The sequence below is a fragment of the Pleurodeles waltl genome, chromosome 3_1, assembly GCF_031143425.1.
Source record: "Pleurodeles waltl isolate 20211129_DDA chromosome 3_1, aPleWal1.hap1.20221129, whole genome shotgun sequence".
Taxonomy (NCBI): Eukaryota; Metazoa; Chordata; class Amphibia; order Caudata; family Salamandridae; genus Pleurodeles; species Pleurodeles waltl.
The window spans coordinates 280,434,137-280,455,887 of record NC_090440.1 but is presented as its reverse complement, the minus strand read 5'-3'; the positions used below and the strand labels follow the sequence as shown (position 1 = coordinate 280,455,887).

The window sequence follows — 21,751 nt, the reverse complement described above, 5'->3', positions numbered from 1 at the left end:
CTGTGGCTTGTTGTGCGGATAACACGTCTACACAGTAGTGCTTGGTGAATGTGTGAGGCGTAGACCATGTGGCTGCCTTACATATTTCTTGCATTGGGATGTTTCCTAGAAAGGCCATGGTAGCACCTTTCTTTCTGGTTGAGTGTGCCCTTGGTGTAATGGGCAGCTGTCGTTTAGCTTTAAGGTAGCAGATTTGGATGCATTTAACTATCCATCTGGCTATACCTTGTTTTGATATTGGGTTTCCTGCATGAGGTTTTTGAAATGCAATAAATAGTTGTTTAGTCTTTCTGATGTTTTTTGTTCTGTCAATGTAATACATCAATGCTCTTTTGACATCTAATGTATGTAGTGCCCTTTCAGCTACGGTATCTGGCTGTGGAAAGAACACTGGAAGTTCCACTGTTTGATTTAGATGGAACGGTGAAATAACCTTTGGCAAAAATTTAGGATTGGTCCTTAGGACGACCTTATTCTTGTGTAGTTGTATAAAAGGTTCCTGTATTGTAAACGCTTGAATCTCGCTTACTCTTCTTAGGGAAGTAATGGCGATGAGAAATGCCACCTTCCAGGTTAGGAACTGTATTTCGCAGGAGTGCATGGGTTCAAAAGGTGGACCCATAAGTCTAGTTAGGACAACATTTAGGTTCCATGAAGGAACAGGAGGTGTTCTTGGTGGTATAATTCTCCTAAGGCCCTCCATGAATGCTTTAATGACTGGTATCTTATATAGGGAAGTTGAATAGGTAGTCTGCAGGTATGCAGATATTGCTGCAAGGTGTATTTTAATGGAAGAGAAAGCCAGGTTAGATTTTTGTAAGTGAAGCAAGTAACCCACTACATGTTCTGGAGTTGTGTGTAATGGTTGTATTTGATTAATATGGCAGTAGCAAACAAACCTCTTCCATTTACTTGCATAGCAGTGCCTGATGGATGGCCTTCTGGCTTGTTTTATGACTTCCATACATTCTTGGGTAAGTTGTAAGTGCCCGAATTCTAGGATTTCAGGAGCCAGATTGCTAGATTCAGCGATGCTGGATCTGGGTGTCTGATCTTTTGGTTGTGCTGTGTCAACAGATCTGGCCTGTTGGGCAATTTGATGCAGGGTACTACTGATAGGTCTAGCAGCGTTGTGTACCAGGGTTGCCTTGCCCAAGTTGGTGCTATCAATATGAGTTTGAGTTTGTTTTGACTGAGTTTGTTTACCAGGTAAGGAAGGAGAGGGAGAGGAGGAAAAGCGTAAGCAAATATCCCTGACCAGTTCATCCATAGGGCATTGCCTTGGGACTGTTTGTGTGGGTATCTGGATGCGAAGTGTTGGCATTTTGCGTTCTCCCTTGTCGCAAACAAGTTTATCTGAGGTGTTCTCCAGAGTTTGAAATAAGTGTTCAGGATTTGGGGGTGAATTTCCCATTCGTGGACCTGTTGGTGATCTCGAGAGAGATTGTCTGCGAGTTGATTTTGGATCCCTGGTATAAATTGTGCTATTAGGCGAATTTGGTTGTGAATTGCCCAACGCCAAATCTTTTGTGCTAGCAGGCTTAACTGCGTGGAGTGCGTCCCCCCTTGCTTGTTTAGATAATACATTGTTGTCATGTTGTCTGTTTTGACGAGAATGTATTTGTGAACTATGATTGGTTGGAAAGCTTTTAGTGCTTGAAAAACTGCTAGAAGTTCTAGGTGATTTATATGCAGTTTTGTTTGATGTACGTTCCATTGTCCTTGTATGCTGTGTTGATCGAGGTGTGCTCCCCACCCTGTCATGGAAGCATCTGTTGTTATTACGTATTGTGGCACTGGGTCTTGGAAAGGCCGCCCTTTGTTTAAATTTATGTTGTTCCACCACAGAAGCGAGAGGTAAGTTTGGCGGTCTATTAACACCAGATCTAGAAGGTGACCCTGTGCTTGTGACCATTGTGATGCTAGGCACTGTTGTAAGGGCCTCATGTGCAGTCTTGCGTTTGGGACAATGGCTATGCATGAAGACATCATGCCTAGGAGTTGTAGTACCATCTTTGCGTGTATTCTTTGTGTTGGATACATGCGTTGTATGATGGTGTTGAAATTTCGAATTCTTTGTGGACTTGGAGTGGCTACTCCTTTTGATGTGTCTATTATGGCTCCTAGGTATTGTTGTACCTTGCGCGGCAGAATTTTGGATTTTGTGAAATTGACGGTGAACCCTAGTTTGAAGAGGGTTTGTATGATATGATTTGTGTGATTTGAGCACTGTATTAACGAATGGGCCTTGATTAGCCAGTCGTCTAGATATGGGAACACATGTATTTGCTGCCTTCTTATGTGTGCAGCGACTACCGCTAGACACTTGGTAAAGACTCTTGGTGCGGTAGTTAATCCGAAAGGCAGTACCTTGAATTGGTAATGTATTCCCTTGAATACAAACCTTAGGTATTTCCTGTGCGATGGGTGTATTGGTATATGGAAATAAGCATCCTTGAGGTCTAAAGTTGCCATGTAGTCGTGTAGTTTTAGCAATGGCAATACTTCTTGTAGTGTGACCATGTGAAAGTGGTCTGATTTGATGAAAGTGTTCACTACTCTGAGGTCTAGGATTGGTCTCAGCGTTTTGTCCTTCTTTGGTATCAGAAAGTACAGTGAGTAAACTCCTGTGTTTATTTGTGTGTTTGGCACTAATTCGATTGCATTCTTTTGCAATAGTGCCTGCACTTCTATCTCCAGGAGATTGGAATGGTGTGTTGTCAAATTTTGTGCTTTTGGTGGTATGTTTGGAGGGAATTGTAGAAATTCTATGCAATAACCATGTTGGATAATTGCTAGAACCCAAGTGTCTGTAGTGATTTCCTCCCATGCTTTGTAATAATGACTTATTCTTCCCCCCACTGGTGTTGTGTGGAGGGGGTGAGTGACATGTGAGTCACTGTTTAGTAGTAGGGGTTTTGGGGCTCTGAAATCTTCCTCTATTTCTAGGGAATTGCCCTCCTCTATATTGTCCCCGAAAACCTCCTCTATACTGTCCCTGGTAACTGGACGGTGTTGCTTGTGAGGTGCTGGCTTGTGTGCTCTGACCCCGAAACCCCCCTCGAAAGGGTGTTTTACGGAATGTGCTGTAATTCCCTCTGCTCTGCGGGGAGTAGAGTGCGCCCATGGCTTTGGCAGTGTCCGTATCTTTTTTGAGTTTCTCAATCGCTGTGTCCACTTCTGGACCGAACAGTTCTTTTTCATTAAAAGGCATATTGAGAACTGCTTGTTGAATCTCTGGTTTAAATCCAGACGTTCGGAGCCATGCATGCCTTCTGATAGTTACAGATGTATTAATTGTCCGTGCAGCTGTATCTGCTGCGTCCATGGAGGAGCGGATCTGGTTGTTGGAAATGGTCTGTCCCTCCTCAACCACTTGTTTTGCCCTATTTTGTAAGTCCTTGGGCAGATGTTCAATGAGATGTTGCATCTCGTCCCAGTGGGCTCTGTCATAGCGCGCAAGTAGTGCCTGAGAGTTAGCGATGCGCCACTGGTTTGCAGCTTGTGCTGCGACTCTTTTACCAGCTGCATCGAACTTGCGGCTTTCTTTATCTGGGGGTGGTGCATCTCCAGATGTGTGAGAGTTGGCCCTTTTCCTAGCTGCTCCTACAACGACAGAGTCTGGTGGCAGCTGTGTAGTGATGAAAACCGGGTCTGTAGGAGGCGCCTTATACTTTTTTTCCACCCTTGGTGTGATTGCCCTACTTTTGACCGGCTCCTTAAAGATTTCTTTCGCGTGCCGGAGCATACCAGGGAGCATAGGCAGGCTTTGGTATGAGCTGTGGGTGGAGGAGAGTGTGTTGAATAAAAAATCATCCTCGACCTGTTCTGAGTGGAGGCTTACGTTGTGAAATTGTGCTGCTCTAGCCACCACTTGAGAATACGCGGTGCTGTCTTCTGGTGGAGATGGCTTCGTAGGGTATGCCTCCGGACTGTTATCTGACACTGGGGCGTCGTATAGGTCCCATGCGTCTTGATCTTGGTCACCCTGGCTTATGGTGGTGTGAGCTGGGGAGTGTGATGGAGTTCGTGCTGGTGAGACGTTAAGCACGGGCGGAGGAGAGGGTGGTGGGGTGTAGGAAGTTGGCTCTGTATGTGCTATTTCAAAGTAAGGAATAGCATGCACAGAGTCCAAGGGTTCCCCTTAGAGGTAAAATAGTGGTAAAAATAGATAATACTAATGCTCTATTTTGTGGTAGTGTGGTCGAGCAGTAGGCTTATCCAAGGAGTAGTGTTAAGCATTTGTTGTACATACACATAGACAATAAATGAGGTACACACACTCAGAGACAAATCCAGCCAATAGGTTTTTGTATAGAAAAATATCTTTTCTTAGTTTATTTTAAGAACCACAGGTTCAAATTCTACATGTAATATCTCATTCGAAAGGTATTGCAGGTAAGTACTTTAGGAACTTCAAATCATCAAAATTGCATGTATACTTTTCAAGTTATTCACAAATAGCTGTTTTGAAAGTGGACACTTAGTGCAATTTTCACAGTTCCTAGGGGAGGTAAGTATTTGTTAGGTTAACCGGGTAAGTAAGACACTTACAGGGTTCAGTTCTTGGTCCAAGGTAGCCCACCGTTGGGGGTTCAGAGCAACCCCAAAGTCACCACACCAGCAGCTCAGGGCCGGTCAGGTGCAGAGTTCAAAGTGGTGCCCAAAACACATAGGCTAGAATGGAGAGAAGGGGGTGCCCCGGTTCCGGTCTGCTTGCAGGTAAGTACCCGCGTCTTCGGAGGGCAGACCAGGGGGGTTTTGTAGGGCACCGGGGGGGACACAAGCCCACACAGAAATTTCACCCTCAGCAGCGCGGGGGCGGCCGGGTGCAGTGTAGAAACAAGCGTTGGGTTTGTAATGGAAGTCAATGGGAGATCTAGGGATCTCTTCAGCGCTGCAGGCAGGCAAGGGGGGGGTTCCTCGGGGAAACCTCCACTTGGTCAAGGGAGAGGGACTCCTGGGGGTCACTCCTCCAGTGAAAGTCCGGTCCTTCAGGTCCTGGGGGCTGCGGGTGCAGGGTCTCTCCCAGGTGTCGGGACTTAGGATTCAAAGAGTCGCGGTCAGGGGAAGCCTCGGGATTCCCTCTGCAGGCGGCGCTGTGGGGGCTCAGGGGGGACAGGTTTTTGTACTCACAGTCTTAGAGTAGTCCTGGGGTCCCTCCTGAGGTGTTGGATCGCCACCAGCCGAGTCGGGGTCGCCGGGTGCAGTGTTGCAAGTCTCACGCTTCTTGCGGGGAGCTTGCAGGGTTCTTTAAAGCTGCTGGAAACAAAGTTGCAGCTTTTCTTGGAGCAGGTCCGCTGTCCTCGGGAGTTTCTTGTCTTTTCGAAGCAGGGGCAGTCCTCAGAGGATGTCGAGGTCGCTGGTCCCTTTGGAAGGCGTCGCTGGAGCAGGATCTTTGGAAGGCAGGAGACAGGCCGGTGAGTTTCTGGAGCCAAGGCAGTTGTCGTCTTCTGGTCTTCCTCTGCAGGGGTTTTCAGCTAGGCAGTCCTTCTTCTTGTAGTTGCAGGAATCTGATTTTCTAGGGTTCAGGGTAGCCCTTAAATACTAAATTTAAGGGCGTGTTTAGGTCTGGGGGGTTAGTAGCCAATGGCTACTAGCCCTGAGGGTGGGTACACCCTCTTTGTGCCTCCTCCCAAGGGGAGGGGGTCACAATCCTAACCCTATTGGGGGAATCCTCCATCTGCAAGATGGAGGATTTCTAAAAGTCAGAGTCACCTCAGCTCAGGACACCTTAGGGGCTGTCCTGACTGGCCAGTGACTCCTCCTTGTTGCTTTCTTTTTTCCCTCCAGCCTTGCCGCCAAAAGTGGGGGCCGTGGCCGGAGGGGGCGGGCAACTCCACTAAGCTGGAGTGCCCTGCTGGGCTGTGACAAAGGGGTGAGCCTTTGAGGCTCACCGCCAGGTGTCACAGCTCCTGCCTGGGGGAGGTGTTAGCATCTCCACCCAGTGCAGGCTTTGTTACTGGCCTCAGAGTGACAAAGGCACTCTCCCCATGGGGCCAGCAACATGTCTCTGGTGTGGCAGGCTGCTGGAACTAGTCAGCCTACACAGACAGTCGGTTAAGTTTCAGGGGGCACCTCTAAGGTGCCCTCTGTGGTGTATTTTACAATAAAATGTACACTGGCATCAGTGTGCATTTATTGTGCTGAGAAGTTTGATACCAAACTTCCCAGTTTTCAGTGTAGCCATTATGGTGCTGTGGAGTTCGTGGTTGACAGACTCCCAGACCATATACTCTTATGGCTACCCTGCACTTACAATGTCTAAGGTTTTGTTTAGACACTGTAGGGGTACCATGCTCATGCACTGGTGCCCTCACCTATGGTATAGTGCACCCTGCCTTAGGGCTGTAAGGCCTGCTAGAGGGGTGGCTTACCTATACTGCATAGGCAGTGAGAGGCTGGCATGGCACCCTGAGGGGAGTGCCATGTCGACTTACTCGTTTTGTCCTCCCTAGCACACACAAGCTGGCAAGCAGTGTGTCTGTGCTGAGTGAGAGGTCTCCAGGGTGGCATAAGACATGCTGCAGCCCTTGGAGACCTTCCTTGGCATCAGGGCCCTTGGTACTAGAAGTACCAGTTACAAGGGACTTATCTGGATGCCAGGGTCTGCCAATTGTGGATACAAAAGTACAGGTTAGGGAAAGAACACTGGTGCTGGGGCCTGGTTAGCAGGCCTCAGCACACTTTCAATTGTAAACATAGCATCAGCAAAGGCAAAAAGTCAGGGGGCAACCATGCCAAGGAGGCATTTCCTTACATGGGGTAACTCTTTTCACCACTTTTGGTTGTGGTGTCTGTTCAGTTTGGAACTCCAACCTTCTCTTTCTTCTAATGGGGGGAAGGGTGCTTATTTTTCCTATCCCCTGCTGTATGAAGATACGCTTTTGCGTATGGTCCACATCAGTTGATTGTAGCTCTTCCTCAAACCTATGCTTTTGCATTTGGGAGGTTAGCGAGTGCTCTTCTGTATAAGAGCCTGAAGCTGGGTCGCTTGCAGTTTGTTTCGGCACCGAAACCTTGTCTGCGTGTTTTTTCGGCTCCGAGGTGACTTTTTTCTTTTTCGGGGCCGAAACCTCTCGGCGTCGATCTTCTTCGGTGCTGCTGTCTCGGCGTCGAGCCGTGTCCACACCGGCATCTCGGTGTCGAGGCTTGTCTCCAGCACTTTCTCGGTCCCGAGAAGGCTGCGTGCCAGTGTCTCGACCGGAGTCGGACGATCTCGGCACTGTGTGGGCCTTTTTCGGTGCCGACGGTCGGTCACCGAATTTATGGGTGGAGCCATGGCCTGATGGCAGTGGCGTCCCCTGGGCCTTGTAAATGTTCCTCTGTGTGGTTTTCGACGTCTTACTCACGGTTTGTGTATCGTCGAATCCTTCGGAGTCCGATTCTTGGATCGAGAAGGTACCTTCCTCTTCCTGCTCCTCGAACTCTCGGTGGACTGTCGGCACGGACGCCATCTGAAGTCTTCTGGCTCGACGGTCTCGGAGTGTCTTTCGGGACCGGAACGCACGACAGGCCTCACAGGTGTCTTCACTGTGCTCAGGTGACAGGCACAGGTTACAGACCAAGTGTTGGTCTGTATAGGGGTATTTATTGTGGCATTTGGGGCAGAAACGGAACGGGGTCCGTTCCATCGGCGTTCTTCAGCACGCGGTCGGGCCAACCAGGCCCCGACGGGGATCGAAAAACTACCCCGAAGGGCACCGGAGCTCTTCGATCTTCGATGCGGTGTTGAATCTAAGTACGCCGATCCCGAACGCAACAATACCGACGAAAATCTTCCGAAATTAGCTAATTTTCCGTTCCGAAACTCGGAGCGACAGGAACACGTCCGAACCCGATGGCGGAAAAAAAACAATCGAAGATGGAGTCGACGCCCATGCGCAATGGAGACAAAAGGAGGAGTCACTCGGTCCCGTGACTCGAAAGACTTCTTCGAAGAAAAACAACTTGTAACACTCCGGCCCAACACCAGATGGCGAGCTATTGCAAAACATGCGTATCTACAGCGACAGATGCCATCGAACATAATGTTCTTAATACGGCTTGACCTACTGTGGCTTGTTGTGCGGATAACACGTCTACACAGTAGTGCTTGGTGAATGTGTGAGGCGTAGACCATGTGGCTGCCTTACATATTTCTTGCATTGGGATGTTTCCTAGAAAGGCCATGGTAGCACCTTTCTTTCTGGTTGAGTGTGCCCTTGGTGTAATGGGCAGCTGTCGTTTAGCTTTAAGGTAGCAGATTTGGATGCATTTAACTATCCATCTGGCTATACCTTGTTTTGATATTGGGTTTCCTGCATGAGGTTTTTGAAATGCAATAAATAGTTGTTTAGTCTTTCTGATGTTCTTTGTTCTGTCAATGTAATACATCAATGCTCTTTTAACATCTAATGTATGTAGTGCCCTTTCAGCTACGGTATCTGGCTGTGGAAAGAACATGTGAAGTTCCACTGTTTGATTTAGATGGAACGGTGAAATAACCTTTGGCAAAAATTTTGGATTGGTCCTTAGGACGACCTTATTCTTGTGTAGTTGTATAAAAGGTTCCTGTATTGTAAACGCCTGAATCTCGCTTACTCTTCTTAGGGAAGTAATGGCGATGAGAAATGCCACCTTCCAGGTTAGGAACTGTATTTCGCAGGAGTGCATGGGTTCAAAAGGTGGACCCATAAGTCTAGTTAGGACAACATTTAGGTTCCATGAAGGAACAGGTGGTGTTCTTGGTGGTATAATTCTCCTAAGGCCCTCCATGAATGCTTTAATGACTGGTATCTTATATAGGGAAGTTGAATAGGTAGTCTGCAGGTATGCAGATATTGCTGCAAGGTGTATTTTAATGGAAGAGAAAGCCAGGTTAGATTTTTGTAAGTGAAGCAAGTAACCCACTACATGTTCTGGAGTTGTGTGTAATGGTTGTATTTGATTAATATGGCAGTAGCAAACAAACCTCTTCCATTTACTTGCATAGCAGTGCCTGGTGGATGGCCTTCTGGCTTGTTTTATGACTTCCATACATTCTTGGGTAAGTTGTAAGTGCCCGAATTCTAGGATTTCAGGAGCCAGATTGCTAGATTCAGCGATGCTGGATCTGGGTGTCTGATCTTTTGGTTGTGTTGTGTCAACAGATCTGGCCTGTTGGGCAATTTGATGCAGGGTACTACTGATAGGTCTAGCAGCGTTGTGTACCAAGGTTGTCTTGCCCAAGTTGGTGCTATTAATATGAGTTTGAGTTTGTTTTGACTGAGTTTGTTTACCAGGTAAGGAAGGAGAGGGAGAGGAGGAAAAGCATAAGCAAATATCCCTGACCAGTTCATCCATAGGGCATTGCCTTGGGACTGTTTGTGTGGGTATCTGGATGCGAAGTTTTGGCATTTTGCGTTCTCCTTTGTCGCAAACAAGTCTATCTGATGTGTTCCCCAGAGTTTGAAATAAGTGTTCAGAATTTGGGGGTGAATTTCCCATTCGTGGACCTGTTGGTGATCTCGAGAGAGATTGTCTGCGAGTTGATTTTGGATCCCTGGTAGAAATTGTGCTATTAGGCGAATTTGGTTGTGAATTGCCCAACGCCAAATCTTTTGTGCTAGCAGGCTTAACTGCGTGGAGTGCGTCCCCCCTTGCTTGTTTAGATAATACATTGTTGTCATGTTGTCTGTTTTGACGAGAATGTATTTGTGAACTATTATTGGTTGGAAAGCTTTTAGTGCTTGAAAAACTGCTAGGAGTTCTAGGTGATTTATATGCAGTTTTGTTTGATGTACGTTCCATTGTCCTTGTATGCTGTGTTGATCGAGGTGTGCTCCCCACCCTGTCATGGAAGCATCTGTTGTAATTACGTATTGTGGCACTGGGTCTTGGAAAGGCCGCCCTTTGTTTAAATTTATGTTGTTCCACCACAGAAGCGAGAGGTAAGTTTGGCGGTCTATTAACACCAGATCTACAGTAGAAGATGACCCTGTGCTTGAGACCACTGTGATGCTAGGCACTGTTGTAAGGGCCTCATGTGCAGTCTTGCGTTTGGGACAATGGCTATGCATGAAGACATCATGCCTAGGAGTTGTAGTACCATCTTTGCTTGTATCCTTTGTGTTGGATACATGCGTTGTATGATGGTGTTGAAATTTTGAATTCTTTGTGGACTTGGAGTGGCTACTCCTTTTGATGTGTCTATTATGGCTCCTAGGTATTGTTGTACCTTGCGCGGCAGAATTTGGGATTTTGTGAAGTTGACGGTGAACCCTAGTTTGAAGAGGGTTTGTATGATATGATTTGTGTGATTTGAGCACTCTATTAACGAATGGGCCTTGATTAGCCAGTCGTCTAGATATGGGAACACATGTATTTGCTGCCTTCTTATGTGTGCAGCGACTACCGCTAGACATTTGGTAAAGACTCTTGGTGCGGTTGTTAATCCGAAAGGCAGTATCTTGAATTGGTAATGTATTCCCTTGAATACAAACCTTAGGTATTTCCTGTGGGATGGGTGTATTGGTATATGGAAATAAGCATCCTTGAGGTCTAAAGTTGCCATGTAGTCGTGTAGTTTTAGCAATGGCAATACTTCTTGTAGTGTGACCATGTGAAAGTGGTCTGATTTGATGAAAGTGTTCACTACTCTGAGGTCTAGGATTGGACTGAGCGTTTTGTCCTTCTTTGGTATCAGAAAGTACAGTGAGTAAACTCCTGTGTTTATTTGTGTGTTTGGCACTAATTCGATTGCATTCTTTTGCAATAGTGCCTGTACTTCTATCTCCAGGAGATTGGAATGATGTTTTGTGAAATGTTGTGCTTTTGGTGGTATGTTTGGAGGGAATTGTAGAAATTCTATGCAATAACCATGTTGGATAATTGCTAGAACCCAAGTGTCTGTAGTGATTTCCTCCCATGCTTTGTAATAATGACTTATTCTTCCCCCCACTGGTGTTGTGTGGAGGGGGTGAGTGACATGTGAGTCACTGTTTAGTAGTAGGGGTTTTGGGGCTCTGAAATCTTCCTCTATTCCTAGGGAATTGCCCTCCTCTATATTGTCCCCGAAAACCTCCTCTATACTGTCCCTGGTAACTGGACGGTGTTGCTTGTGAGGTGCTGGCTTGTGTGCTCTGACCCCGAAACCCCCCTCTAAAGGGTGTTTTACGGAATGTGCTGTAATTCCCTCTGCTCTGCGGGGAGTAGAGTGCGCCCATGGCTTTGGCAGTGTCCGTGTCTTTTTTGAGTTTCTCAATCGCTGTGTCCACTTCTGGACCGAACAGTTCTTTTTCGTTAAAAGGCATATTGAGAACTGCTTGCTGAATCTCTGGTTTAAATCCAGACGTTCGGAGCCATGCATGTCTTCTGATAGTTACAGATGTATTAATTGTCCGTGCAGCTGTATCTGCAGCGTCCATGGAGGAGCGGATCTGGTTGTTGGAAATGGTCTGTCCCTCCTCAACCACTTGTTTTGCCCTATTTTGTAGGTCTTTGGGCAGATGTTCAATGAGATGTTGCATCTCGTCCCAATGGGCCCTGTCATAGCGCGCAAGTAGTGCCTGGGAGTTCGCGATGCGCCACTGGTTTGCAGCTTGTGCTGAGACTCTCTTACCAGCTGCATCGAACTTGCGGCTTTCTTTATCTGGGGGTGGTGCATCTCCAGATGTGTGGGAGTTGGCCCTTTTCCTAGCTGCTCCTACAACGACAGAGTCTGGTGGCAGCTGTGTAGTGATGAAAACCGGGTCTGTAGGAGGCGCCTTATACTTTTTTTCCACCCTTGGTGTGATTGCCCTACTTTTGACCGGCTCCTTAAAGATTTATTTTGCGTGCCGGAGCATACCAGGGAGCATAGGCAGGCTTTGGTATGAGCTGTGGGTGGAGGAGAGTGTGTTGAATAAAAAATCATCCTCGACCTGTTCTGAGTGGAGGCTTACATTGTGAAATTGTGCTGCTCTAGCCACCACTTGAGAATACGCGGTGCTGTCCTCTGGTGGAGATGGCTTCGTAGGGTATGCCTCCGGACTGTTATCTGACACTGGGGCATCGTATAGGTCCCATGCGTCTTGATCTTGGTCACCCTAGCTCAAGGTGGTGTGAGCTGGGGAGTGTGATGGAGTTTGTGCTGGTGAGACGTTAATCACGGGCGGAGGAGAGGGTGGTGGGGTAACTGTTTTCACCACTTTCGGTTGTGGTGTCTGTTCAGTTTGGAACTCCAACCTTCTCTTTCTTCTAATAGGGGGAAGGGTGCTTATTTTTCCTGTCCCCTGCTGTATGAAAATACGCTTTTGCGTATGGTCCACATCAGTTGATTGTAGCTCTTCCTCAAACCTATGCTTTTGCATTTGGGAGGTTAGCGAGTGCTCTTCTGTATAAGAGCCTGAAGCTGGGTCGGTTGCAGTTTGTTTCGGGCCTGAAACTTTGTCTGCGTCTTTTTTCGGCTCCGAGGTGACTTTTTTCTTTTTCGGGGCCGAAACCTGTCGGCGCCGATCTTCTTCGGGGCCGCTGTCTCGGCGTCGAGCCGTGTCTACACCGGCATCTCGGTGTCGATGCTTGTCTCCAGCACTTTCTCGGTCCCGAGAAGGCTGCGTGCCGGTGTCTCGACCGGAGTCGGACGATCTCGGCACTGTTTGGGCCTTTTTCGGTGCCGACGGTCGGTCACCGAATTTATGGGTGGAGCCATGGCCTGGTGGCAGGGGCGTCCCCTGGGCCTTGTAAATCTTCCTCTGAGTGGTTTTCGACGTCTTACTCACGGTTTGTGTATCGTCGAATCCTTCGGAGTCTGAGTCTTGGATCGAGAAGGTACCTTCCTCTTCTTGTTCCTCGAACTCTCGGTGGGCTGTCGGCGCGGACGCCATCTGGAGTCTTCTGGCTCGACGGTCTCGGAGTGTTTTTCGGGACCGGAACGCACGACAGGCCTCGCAGGTGTCTTCACTGTGCTCAGGTGACAGGCACAGGTTGCAGACCAAGTGTTGGTCTGTATAGGGGTATTTATTGTGGCATTTGGGGCAGAAACGGAACGGGGTCCGTTCCATCGGCGTTCTTCAGCATGCGGTCGGGCCGACCAGGCCCCGACGGGGGATCGAAAAACTACCCCGAAGGGCACCGGAGCTCTTCGATACTTCGACGCGGTGTTGAATCTAACTACGCCGATCCCGAACGCAACAATACCGACGAAAATCTTCCGAAATTAGCTATCTTTCCGTTCCGAAACTCGGAGCGACAGGAACACGTCCGAACCCGATGGCGGAAAAAAAACAATCGAAGATGGAGTTGACGCCCATGCGCAATGGAGACAAAAGGAGGAGTCACTCGGTCCCGTGACTCGAAAGACTTCTTCGAAGAAAAACAACTTGTAACACTCCGGCCCAACACCAGATGGCGAGCTATTGCAAAACATGCGTATCTACAGCGACAGATGCCATCGAACCTTTGGTTATGGTAATGGACTAATGAAGTTGTTACAACAGTTATGTAGAAAGCTGGGCCTTTAAAGCACTTACCTTGACCTCTTCAGGAGCCAAGAGGGCTGCATCGCTGACGTGCACTGGTGCTACCTCTTCCATGGTAATGGCAGGGAGATTGGAGACTATCTTCACTTCTGGAATAGACTTGAGAGACAAATACAACAGTACATTATTATTCATTTTAAGGACTTCAGAACACACAGCTATCACTTGTGATAGGACTGGTCCATTTTCCAAAAGCGATATACTACCATAAACTCAACTGCTTTAGATATATGATTTGCTAACAGCGGTGGCTGCCGCATAACGCAAGGGTGGGGATGGGGCAGAGGGGGGACGGAGATGAGGTAAAAATAAAAAGAACTTACCCTGCCTCCGTCCCTGCCGCCTCACGCTCCTTTTCTTCTGGTGTCCCAGCATTCATTGCTGGGACATCGGCACTGCCTCCCCAGCAATCCTGGCCCTGCTTTCATGCAAAAGCCCAGCATGAAAGCAGTGCCAGGATTGGTCTGAGTGACTGCCGCTCAGAAACATCCATGAGGTCTGTGCAGTTTCTTCAGTCCAGCTGTTAAACACAGCAAGGCTGTAGAAACCTATGTGCGCATGTGTTTTAGGCTGGCCTCCGACGGCTGGCCAAACACACATGCACACTTAGGTGCACTCTACCCCCTCTCCCTCTCATGACCCAGCCCCGGCCCTCCCTGCACTGCTGACTATGCCAGAAGCAGAAAAATAAAACGATAATAAACTATTGTTTTATTTTTCTGCTTCTGGCACAGCCAGTGGCGCGACGCTCCTTCGTCAAAGTGAAGGGGCAGCCCCCTGTTTGTTACGTTGCAAATGATTATGGCAATGTCTTACTTTGGTCTCCCACTGTCAGAAAGTTATTGTTTCCTCTAGTTTGTTTTGAGTTTGAGGTCCACTGGGCCTTAATTACTATACTAATAAACCACTTATAAACTTTATTCTAAATTCATCTCCACAGTCAGGATCACACGCTCGTTCGGGATTTGCCTTTTTTGGGTCAGAGTTGGCGCTGTGGCTCAAACAGCAGAATCCTACTGGAATCTAGCTAAGCATTCACTGGTAGCACAATAGGAGAATCCAGTGAAAAAGCACAAAAAGGAATTTTATTGGTCAACTCCTAAAAAAGGGCAAAGTATGTAGGATAAAATGCCATCTCTCTGAATGTTTGACAGACAAGCTCTGGTGCAGGATGCTTCTAAGAGAACAATAAATGCTGGCTTGTGGTGCTTGTAGGAAGTTGGCTCTGTATGCACTATTTCAAAGTAAGGAATAGTATGCACAGAGTCCAAGGGTTCCCCTTAGAGGTAAGATAGTGGCAAAAAGAGATATTACTAATGCTCTATTTTGTGGTAGTGTGGTCGAGCAGTAGGCTTATCAAAGGAGTAGTGTTAAGCATTTGTTGTACACACACAGGCAATAAATGAGGAACACACACTCAGACAATTCCAGGCCAATAGGTTTTTGTATAGAAAAATATATTTTCTTAGTTTATTTTACGAACCACAGGTTCAAATTCTACATGTAATACTTTGCATGAAAGGTATTGCAGGTAAGTACTTTATGAACTTTGAAAAATCACAATAGCAGATATACTTCAAGTAAAACACATATAGCTATTTTAAAACTAGACCGTGCAATTTTCACAGTTCCTAGGGGAGGTAAGTAATTGTTAATTCTTGCAGGTAAGTAAACCACCTACGGGGTTCAAGTTTGGGTCCAAGGTAGCCCATCGTTGGGGGTTCAGAGCAACCCCAAAGTTACCACACCAGCAGCTCAGGGCCGGTCAGGTGCACGGGGGGGGGGGAGGGGGGGGGGAAACACAAGTTGGCACAGAAAGTACACCCTCAGCAGCACGGGGGAGGCCGGGTGCAGTGTGCAAACACACGTCGGGTTTTCAATTGGAATCAATGGGAGACCAAGGGGTCTCTTCAGCTATGCAGGCAGGCAAGGGGGGGGGGGGGGGGGCTCCTCGGGGTAGCCACCACCTGGGCAAGGGAGAGGGCCTCCTGGGGGTCACTCCTGCACTGGAGTTCCGATCTTTAAGGTCCTGGGGGCTGCGGGTGCAGGGTCTTTTCCAGGCATCGGGATCGGGGAGTCAGGCAGTCGCGGTCAGGGGGAGCCTCGGGATTCCCTCTGCAGGCGTCGCTGTGGGGGCTCAGGGGGGGGGCAACTCTGGCTACTCACGGTCTCGTAGTCGCCGGGGAGTCCTCCCTGAAGTGTTTGTTCTCCACAAGTCGAGCCGGGGGCGTCGAGTGCAGAGTTGCAAGTCTCACGCTTCTGGCGGGAAACGCAGTTGTCTTGAAGTTGCTTCTTTGGAAACAAAGTTGCAGTCTTTGGTGAACGCCGCTGTTCTCGGGAGTTTCTTGGTCCTTCTAGAGCAGGGCAGTCCTCGGAGGATTCAGAGGTCGCTGGTCCTGGGGAAAGCGTCGCTGGAGCAGTTTCTTCAGAGGGGGGGGAGGGGTGGGGGGGGGGGGGGACAGGCCGGTAGAGCTGGGGCCAAAGCAGTTGGTGTCTCCGTCTTCTCTGCAGGGTTTTTCAGCTCAGCAGTCCTCTTCTTCTTAGGTTGCAGGAATCTGAGTTCCTAGGTTCAGGGGAGCCCTTAAATACTAAATTTAAGGGCATGTTTAGGTCTGGGGGGTTAGTAGCCAATGGTACACCCTCTTTGTGCCTCCTCCCAAGGGGAGGGGGTCACATTCCTATCCCTATTGGGGGAATCCTCCATCTGCAAGATGGAGGATTTCTAAAAGTTAGAGTCACCTCAGCTCAGGACACCTTAGGGGCTGTCCTGACTGGCCAGTGACTCCTCCTTGTTATTCTCATTATTTCCTCCGGCCTTGCCGCCAAAACTGGGGCCGTGGCCGGAGGGGGAGGGCAACTCCACTAGCTGGAGTGCCCTGTGGTGCTGTAACAAAGGGGGTGAGCCTTTGAGGGTCACCGTCAGGTGTTACAGCTCCTGCCTGGGGAAGGTGATAGCATCTCCACCCAGTGCAGGCTTTGTTACTAGCCACAGAGTGACAAAGGCACTCTCCCCATGTGGCCAGCAACATGTCGCGAGTGTGGCAGGCTTCTAAAACCAGTCAGCCTACACAGGTAGTTGGTTTCAGGGGGCACCTCTAAGGTGCCCTCTGGGGTGTATTTTACAATAAAATGTACACTGGCATCAGTGTGCATTTATTGTGCTGAGAAGTTTGATACCAAACTTCCCAGTTTTCAGTGTAGCCATTATGGTGCTGTGGAGTTCGTGTTTGACAGACTCCCAGACCATATACTCTTATGGCTACCCTGCACTTACAATGTCTAAGGTTTTGCTTAGACACTGTAGGGGCACAGTGCTCATGCACTGGTGCCCTCACCTATGGTATAGTGCACCCTGCCTTAAGGCTGTAAGGCCTGCTAGAGGGGTGACTTATCTATACTGCATAGGCAGTGTGAGGTTGGCATGGCACCCTGAGGGGAGTGCCATGTCGACTTACTCGTTTTGTCCTCACAAGCACACACAAGCTGAGTGAGGGGTCCCCAGGGTGGCACAAGATATGCTGCAGCCCTTAGAGACCTTCCCTGGCATCAGGGCCCTTGGTACCAGGGGTACCAGTTACAAGGGACTTACCTGGATGCCAGGGTGTGCCAATTGTGAAACAAAAGTACAGGTTAGGGAAAGAACACTGGTGCTGGGGCCTGGTTAGCAGGCCTCAGCACATTTTCCACTCAAAACATAGCATCAGCAAAGGCAAAAAGTCAGGGGGTAACCATGCCAAGGAGGCATTTCCTTACAGTGCTGCAGATGGAAAGTGGAGATTTCAAATGTGGAACATGAAGTAAAGCGTAGATGGAAAGAAATGAGGCATGTAACCTAAACATGAACGTTTGTAGTACACAACACTGTTCGTCTAACAGCATTTGTGCTTCCATTCACATGTGGCATTGGTAAAGCTCTAAAGAGCTAAAAGGTTGCACAGAAATAAAAGTAGGGGCCAAAAAGTATACATGGAATGGCAGTTTATACCCTCTGGAATTAGATCCGCTAAACATATGGCAAAAAAATGACAAACCATCCCCATTAATGTCCTTTTTTGTTGGTGATAAACTAAAAATGGTGTTAAGAGCAAAAAAGGACATATCCCAATTAAATAAAATTGCGAGGCTGTAACTGTCTATAACAGGTAGCTCAAAATGAGATAACCTATGATTACATACATTAACGGCTCATAGTTTGCAAAACTATATTTTGGGGAAGAAAGCGAATTCCCCAGCAAGAAACGTGCCAGGTACTTGAAAGACTTTCCAATAAACGCTTAACAGATTGTGTAGGTGTGATCAGTTCTGACACTATGCAACAGAGGAACAATCCCTGTTAGTCAGCAGTGGGAAACTCCACATTTTTTGCATTGATTAAAGCCTTATTTGTAATAGCTTCATTAAAATGGTGAAAGACCAAACACTTCATTTTTGCTACGGCTCATGTCTAAAAATGTCATAACATTTAAATGTAGCGCAAATTATGGTACACTGAGATGCAAAAATCCTTTAAGTGTATTCAATGCAAGACATGCCTATAAAGATATGTTGTTCATGCTCTGTGCCTAGGAAGCAAGGGGGGGGAAAATGAGGGGTGGGGGCCTTCTTTGTCATTCATCAGTGAACCATAGAGCACCCTACTGAAGTGTAAAGGGGAGTCTCTTCCTTCTTTATTCCAATGTGTGTCCTCCCCGGCTCACTGGAATGCAGCAATACACAAATCTGTCTGGGGAGATTCCTCTACTCCTCATGTCTTTACCAGACAGGCCTGGGATTCCCAAAATAGAACCCAGGGTACTCCATGTAATGTAAAACTGCAGACACACCTGCACTCAGTACTAAGTACTGCTGTGAAACTGCCACTACTGACACATACATTCAGCACACACATTGTCTGTGCACACGGCTCTGCACTGTAGATTTTCTGTATCGTACCAGGTTATACAATTCGCAAACACATACACTGTCATTGTGCACACTCACAATGTGCGTGCTGCATAACACTTCACCCTTCATGTACTGTACTTCACGCACACACACATAGACCCAGCTCATGATTACCTTGTGCATGCACTGCATAACACTAAATCCCTCGTGTTGTGCTTTTTTCCTTTAAGATTTTTTTTATCCATAAGGAATGTATAAATAAGAAAGTCATGGTACATAATGACAACTTACATTTCAACTAAGTGTTTAAGGGAACACAACTAAGCATATTGTATAATGTACATATTTGGTTCGTAACCCCGCCCATGAAGCTTCCTTTCAATTTTAATTCAGGCTCCAATACAATAGAAGTAGTGCCACCAGAGTCCACATATTTCTTACTTTTCACGGGCACACCGTAGTTTGATATATATCTTATTCCAAATGGGAGCACTAGGCCATCCCTCTCAGTCACCTGTCAATTGGACTGGATTAAGTTTAGTGCAATAGTCTCACAGTTTCTCTTTCTGCCACTAGGGAGACCATCCCTACTAGAGACCATGAGCCCCTAGAACCTCCCCTGCCTTCCATAATCACCACAACCCCCTCTGGTGTTGCCATCATTATCAATCTCTAATACTCTACCACATTCTGTGTGCACCTTCCTTACACAAATCAGATGCCCTTGAGATGAACATATCTACCTCTCCACATCTCACTTACTTATTCCTTTTAGTCTATCATTGCCCTGGCAACTTTACCTTCCATTTACACATCTTTTAAGGATTTTTGTGAATTTATATTATTCTGCATCATTAACAATGAGCAGAATGTAATTCTACACTTGATTACACGTCTACATTTATATAGTGCTGTTTTTTTAAAGACATTCTCTAAGATGTGTAGAAGTGCATTTGTCTGAACCTTGTTAACTAGGCCTCAATTTAGGCCTAAATGCCATCTTGTCCATTGTGGAACATTTCACTGCCCAGAAAGTCAAGCAAAATATTATTTAATTTCATTGCCATTGTTTATGCTGTTTTCAATGAACTTACCCTGGGTCACCGACAAAACTGCACCTATTTCTTTAAGGACCTTCCACCAGATCACTGTGCCCTATTCATTTGTATAGCACTGTTGTTTATATATTTAGTTTGTTCTAGCATTTCTGGATGACATTAGCATAGAAGGGGGCAGAATAATTATTAATGTAGTGGGTTAGGTGTTGATGTTAATTTTACTGTGCTCGGATTTTCTGACGAAATGATCAAATTGCTAACACCATAGTGATTCTGCAGTTCCATTAATTTCATATGCAGAAGTACTGTATAAAAACCCTCGATTCTGGGGGTGAGCCATAGACTTTCCTATTCTACTAGGGATGCTGTCCATTATTCTCCCGACTTTGCTGCCGACTTACATGCACAATCGGAAATTAGTATTGCGCTATTTATTGAGAACCTCTATGGCATTGACTCTGTATTGTCTTATTTTAGAATTTGTAATAAAACCCTTTCATTAGTCCAGTGATCTGGAACTCAGTTTTTGAGTGGGCCCATTTACTTAATTGACTGTACTTCTCAAACTGTGAGGCAATAAGTGGTGCCTTAACGCAGGGATACATTACATTACAAAATTGAGATTTAACAGTCTCCGAGACGGTAAATTGTGGCCATTCTGACTCAGGTGAATTTCGGGGTGTTAAAAATTGTGAAGACCCCCACACACACACATTCAAAACTATCCTTATAATTTTAGATTAATTTAATCTTATCTTCTCTATAATCAAGACTTCCACATCCAAAGTTATTACTTTCGCCTGCAGTCCTGTGCCTTACAACAATATAGAAAAACTCCAACTCACATCACTGGCCACATGCTTGATCTTGTTATATCCTTTAAAATCACCATTAGTTTTGTTACCTCTACCGCTAAATTCTCTCCTTGATTTACTCCTCCAAAGATCCTGCCTCACAACAAGTGGAACATTATGCTGAACTGTGCTCTGCAGTTTTGCAACGTCTCGCCAATTCTTCAACGGCTAGCCCTCTATGTCAGAAGTTCTTTCAAAACTCTGTGCACATTCCTCACTTTCACTCTTTTCTCCAATTCATTTCTACACACCTCGTTCCTAATACCACATTCAGACATCCAGACTCTTCACTTTTCTGGACTCTCTTAGTATTGACAAGCTTTGCAAATCCAGATGTGGTGGTTGAACTTCTTCTATCATCTCCCCTTTCTTGTGGAATTCCCGTATTTGCGAGCTCTGCTAAAACATTTCCCACTTTAGGTTCATACAACAACTTAAAACATTCCTTTTTACCTGCAATGTTTAATCCTGCATGTCTGTGCAGGCCCCACTTTCATTCTGTAGTAAGACCCAACCCCAAGAGACCTTTTTGACGAATATGAGCTTTACAAATCTCTGTAAATATAACATACTTAGTCAGATTTGCAAATGTTCAGATTTCCCTTGAAATAGCAGAGCTGAGCAACAGATGATGGAATGATACACAGAGATGTTACACCATTAGGCTTAAACTGTTTGGTCAAGTGGCTTTGAAATTGATATTTTTGAATATCATAGTTTATCCAGAGGGTTTCACGTGATGATAAAGAGATAAAAAAGTGCTTATATTCTACAAAATTAAACTTATTATATTAGGCACAACTATTTATGTAATGTTGAGAAAATGTAACCAATGTAAATATCAGAGTTAGTGGCAATGGAAACTGCACTATGATAACATATACTCACAGGCTTGGGTGTAAAGTGAAAATTAGAAAGTGCGTCTAATTTTAGGAAAAGAGAGTCCATCAACTTCTGAATTTCCACATGCTTTGGGTTTTCTTCTTCAGTTTTTTTCTGCAGGAATCGAGAACACATAAAAAGCAATCAATATCTGGAACAGCTTAACCACAAGCACCACACAGTAAAGGGGTGGTTCTCAAACACACAGGAAGGAGTAAAAAACAATAAGGAATTCTAAAAGTGACATCACCAAAAGGGAAAGGGGAAGGTTTTACACTACCTATTACAATTTGTTCTTCAATTTCTGTTGTCTGTACAGAGTATTGTCATCTTGAATTACTTTAAGATTTCAGAAGCGGATCTTCTTGGCTAAAACATTTTTATTAAAACTAGTGACTGCTGTTAATTCTATTTAGGTACAATCCTTGTCAGATAGTTTTTTCACAATCTAATATGAACCAGTAAGAGTATGGCGATAACCAATATCTTGGACTAAAAGCTATTCCACTTATAATACATTAACAGGATTGTGTCCTCACATCCTCCTTAAGCATAGCATAGCTTTAGTAGTGCCCATCTTGAAGGGAACTAGATT

General features: G+C 46.3%; 1 protein-coding gene across 1 annotated transcript in view; it reads right to left on the bottom strand.

Moving 5' to 3' along the window:
• The window catches only part of MPHOSPH10 (M-phase phosphoprotein 10), a 174,170-nt gene that overhangs the window by 26,209 nt on the left and 126,210 nt on the right, over positions 1–21,751 (bottom strand). The window contains exons 8-9 of the mRNA XM_069222392.1: positions 21,163–21,270; positions 13,470–13,577 (exon numbers count right to left, since the gene is read on the bottom strand). Of these exons, the coding sequence (XP_069078493.1) occupies positions 13,470–13,577; positions 21,163–21,270 (216 nt within the window). The remainder of the gene's footprint in view (positions 1–13,469; positions 13,578–21,162; positions 21,271–21,751) is intronic.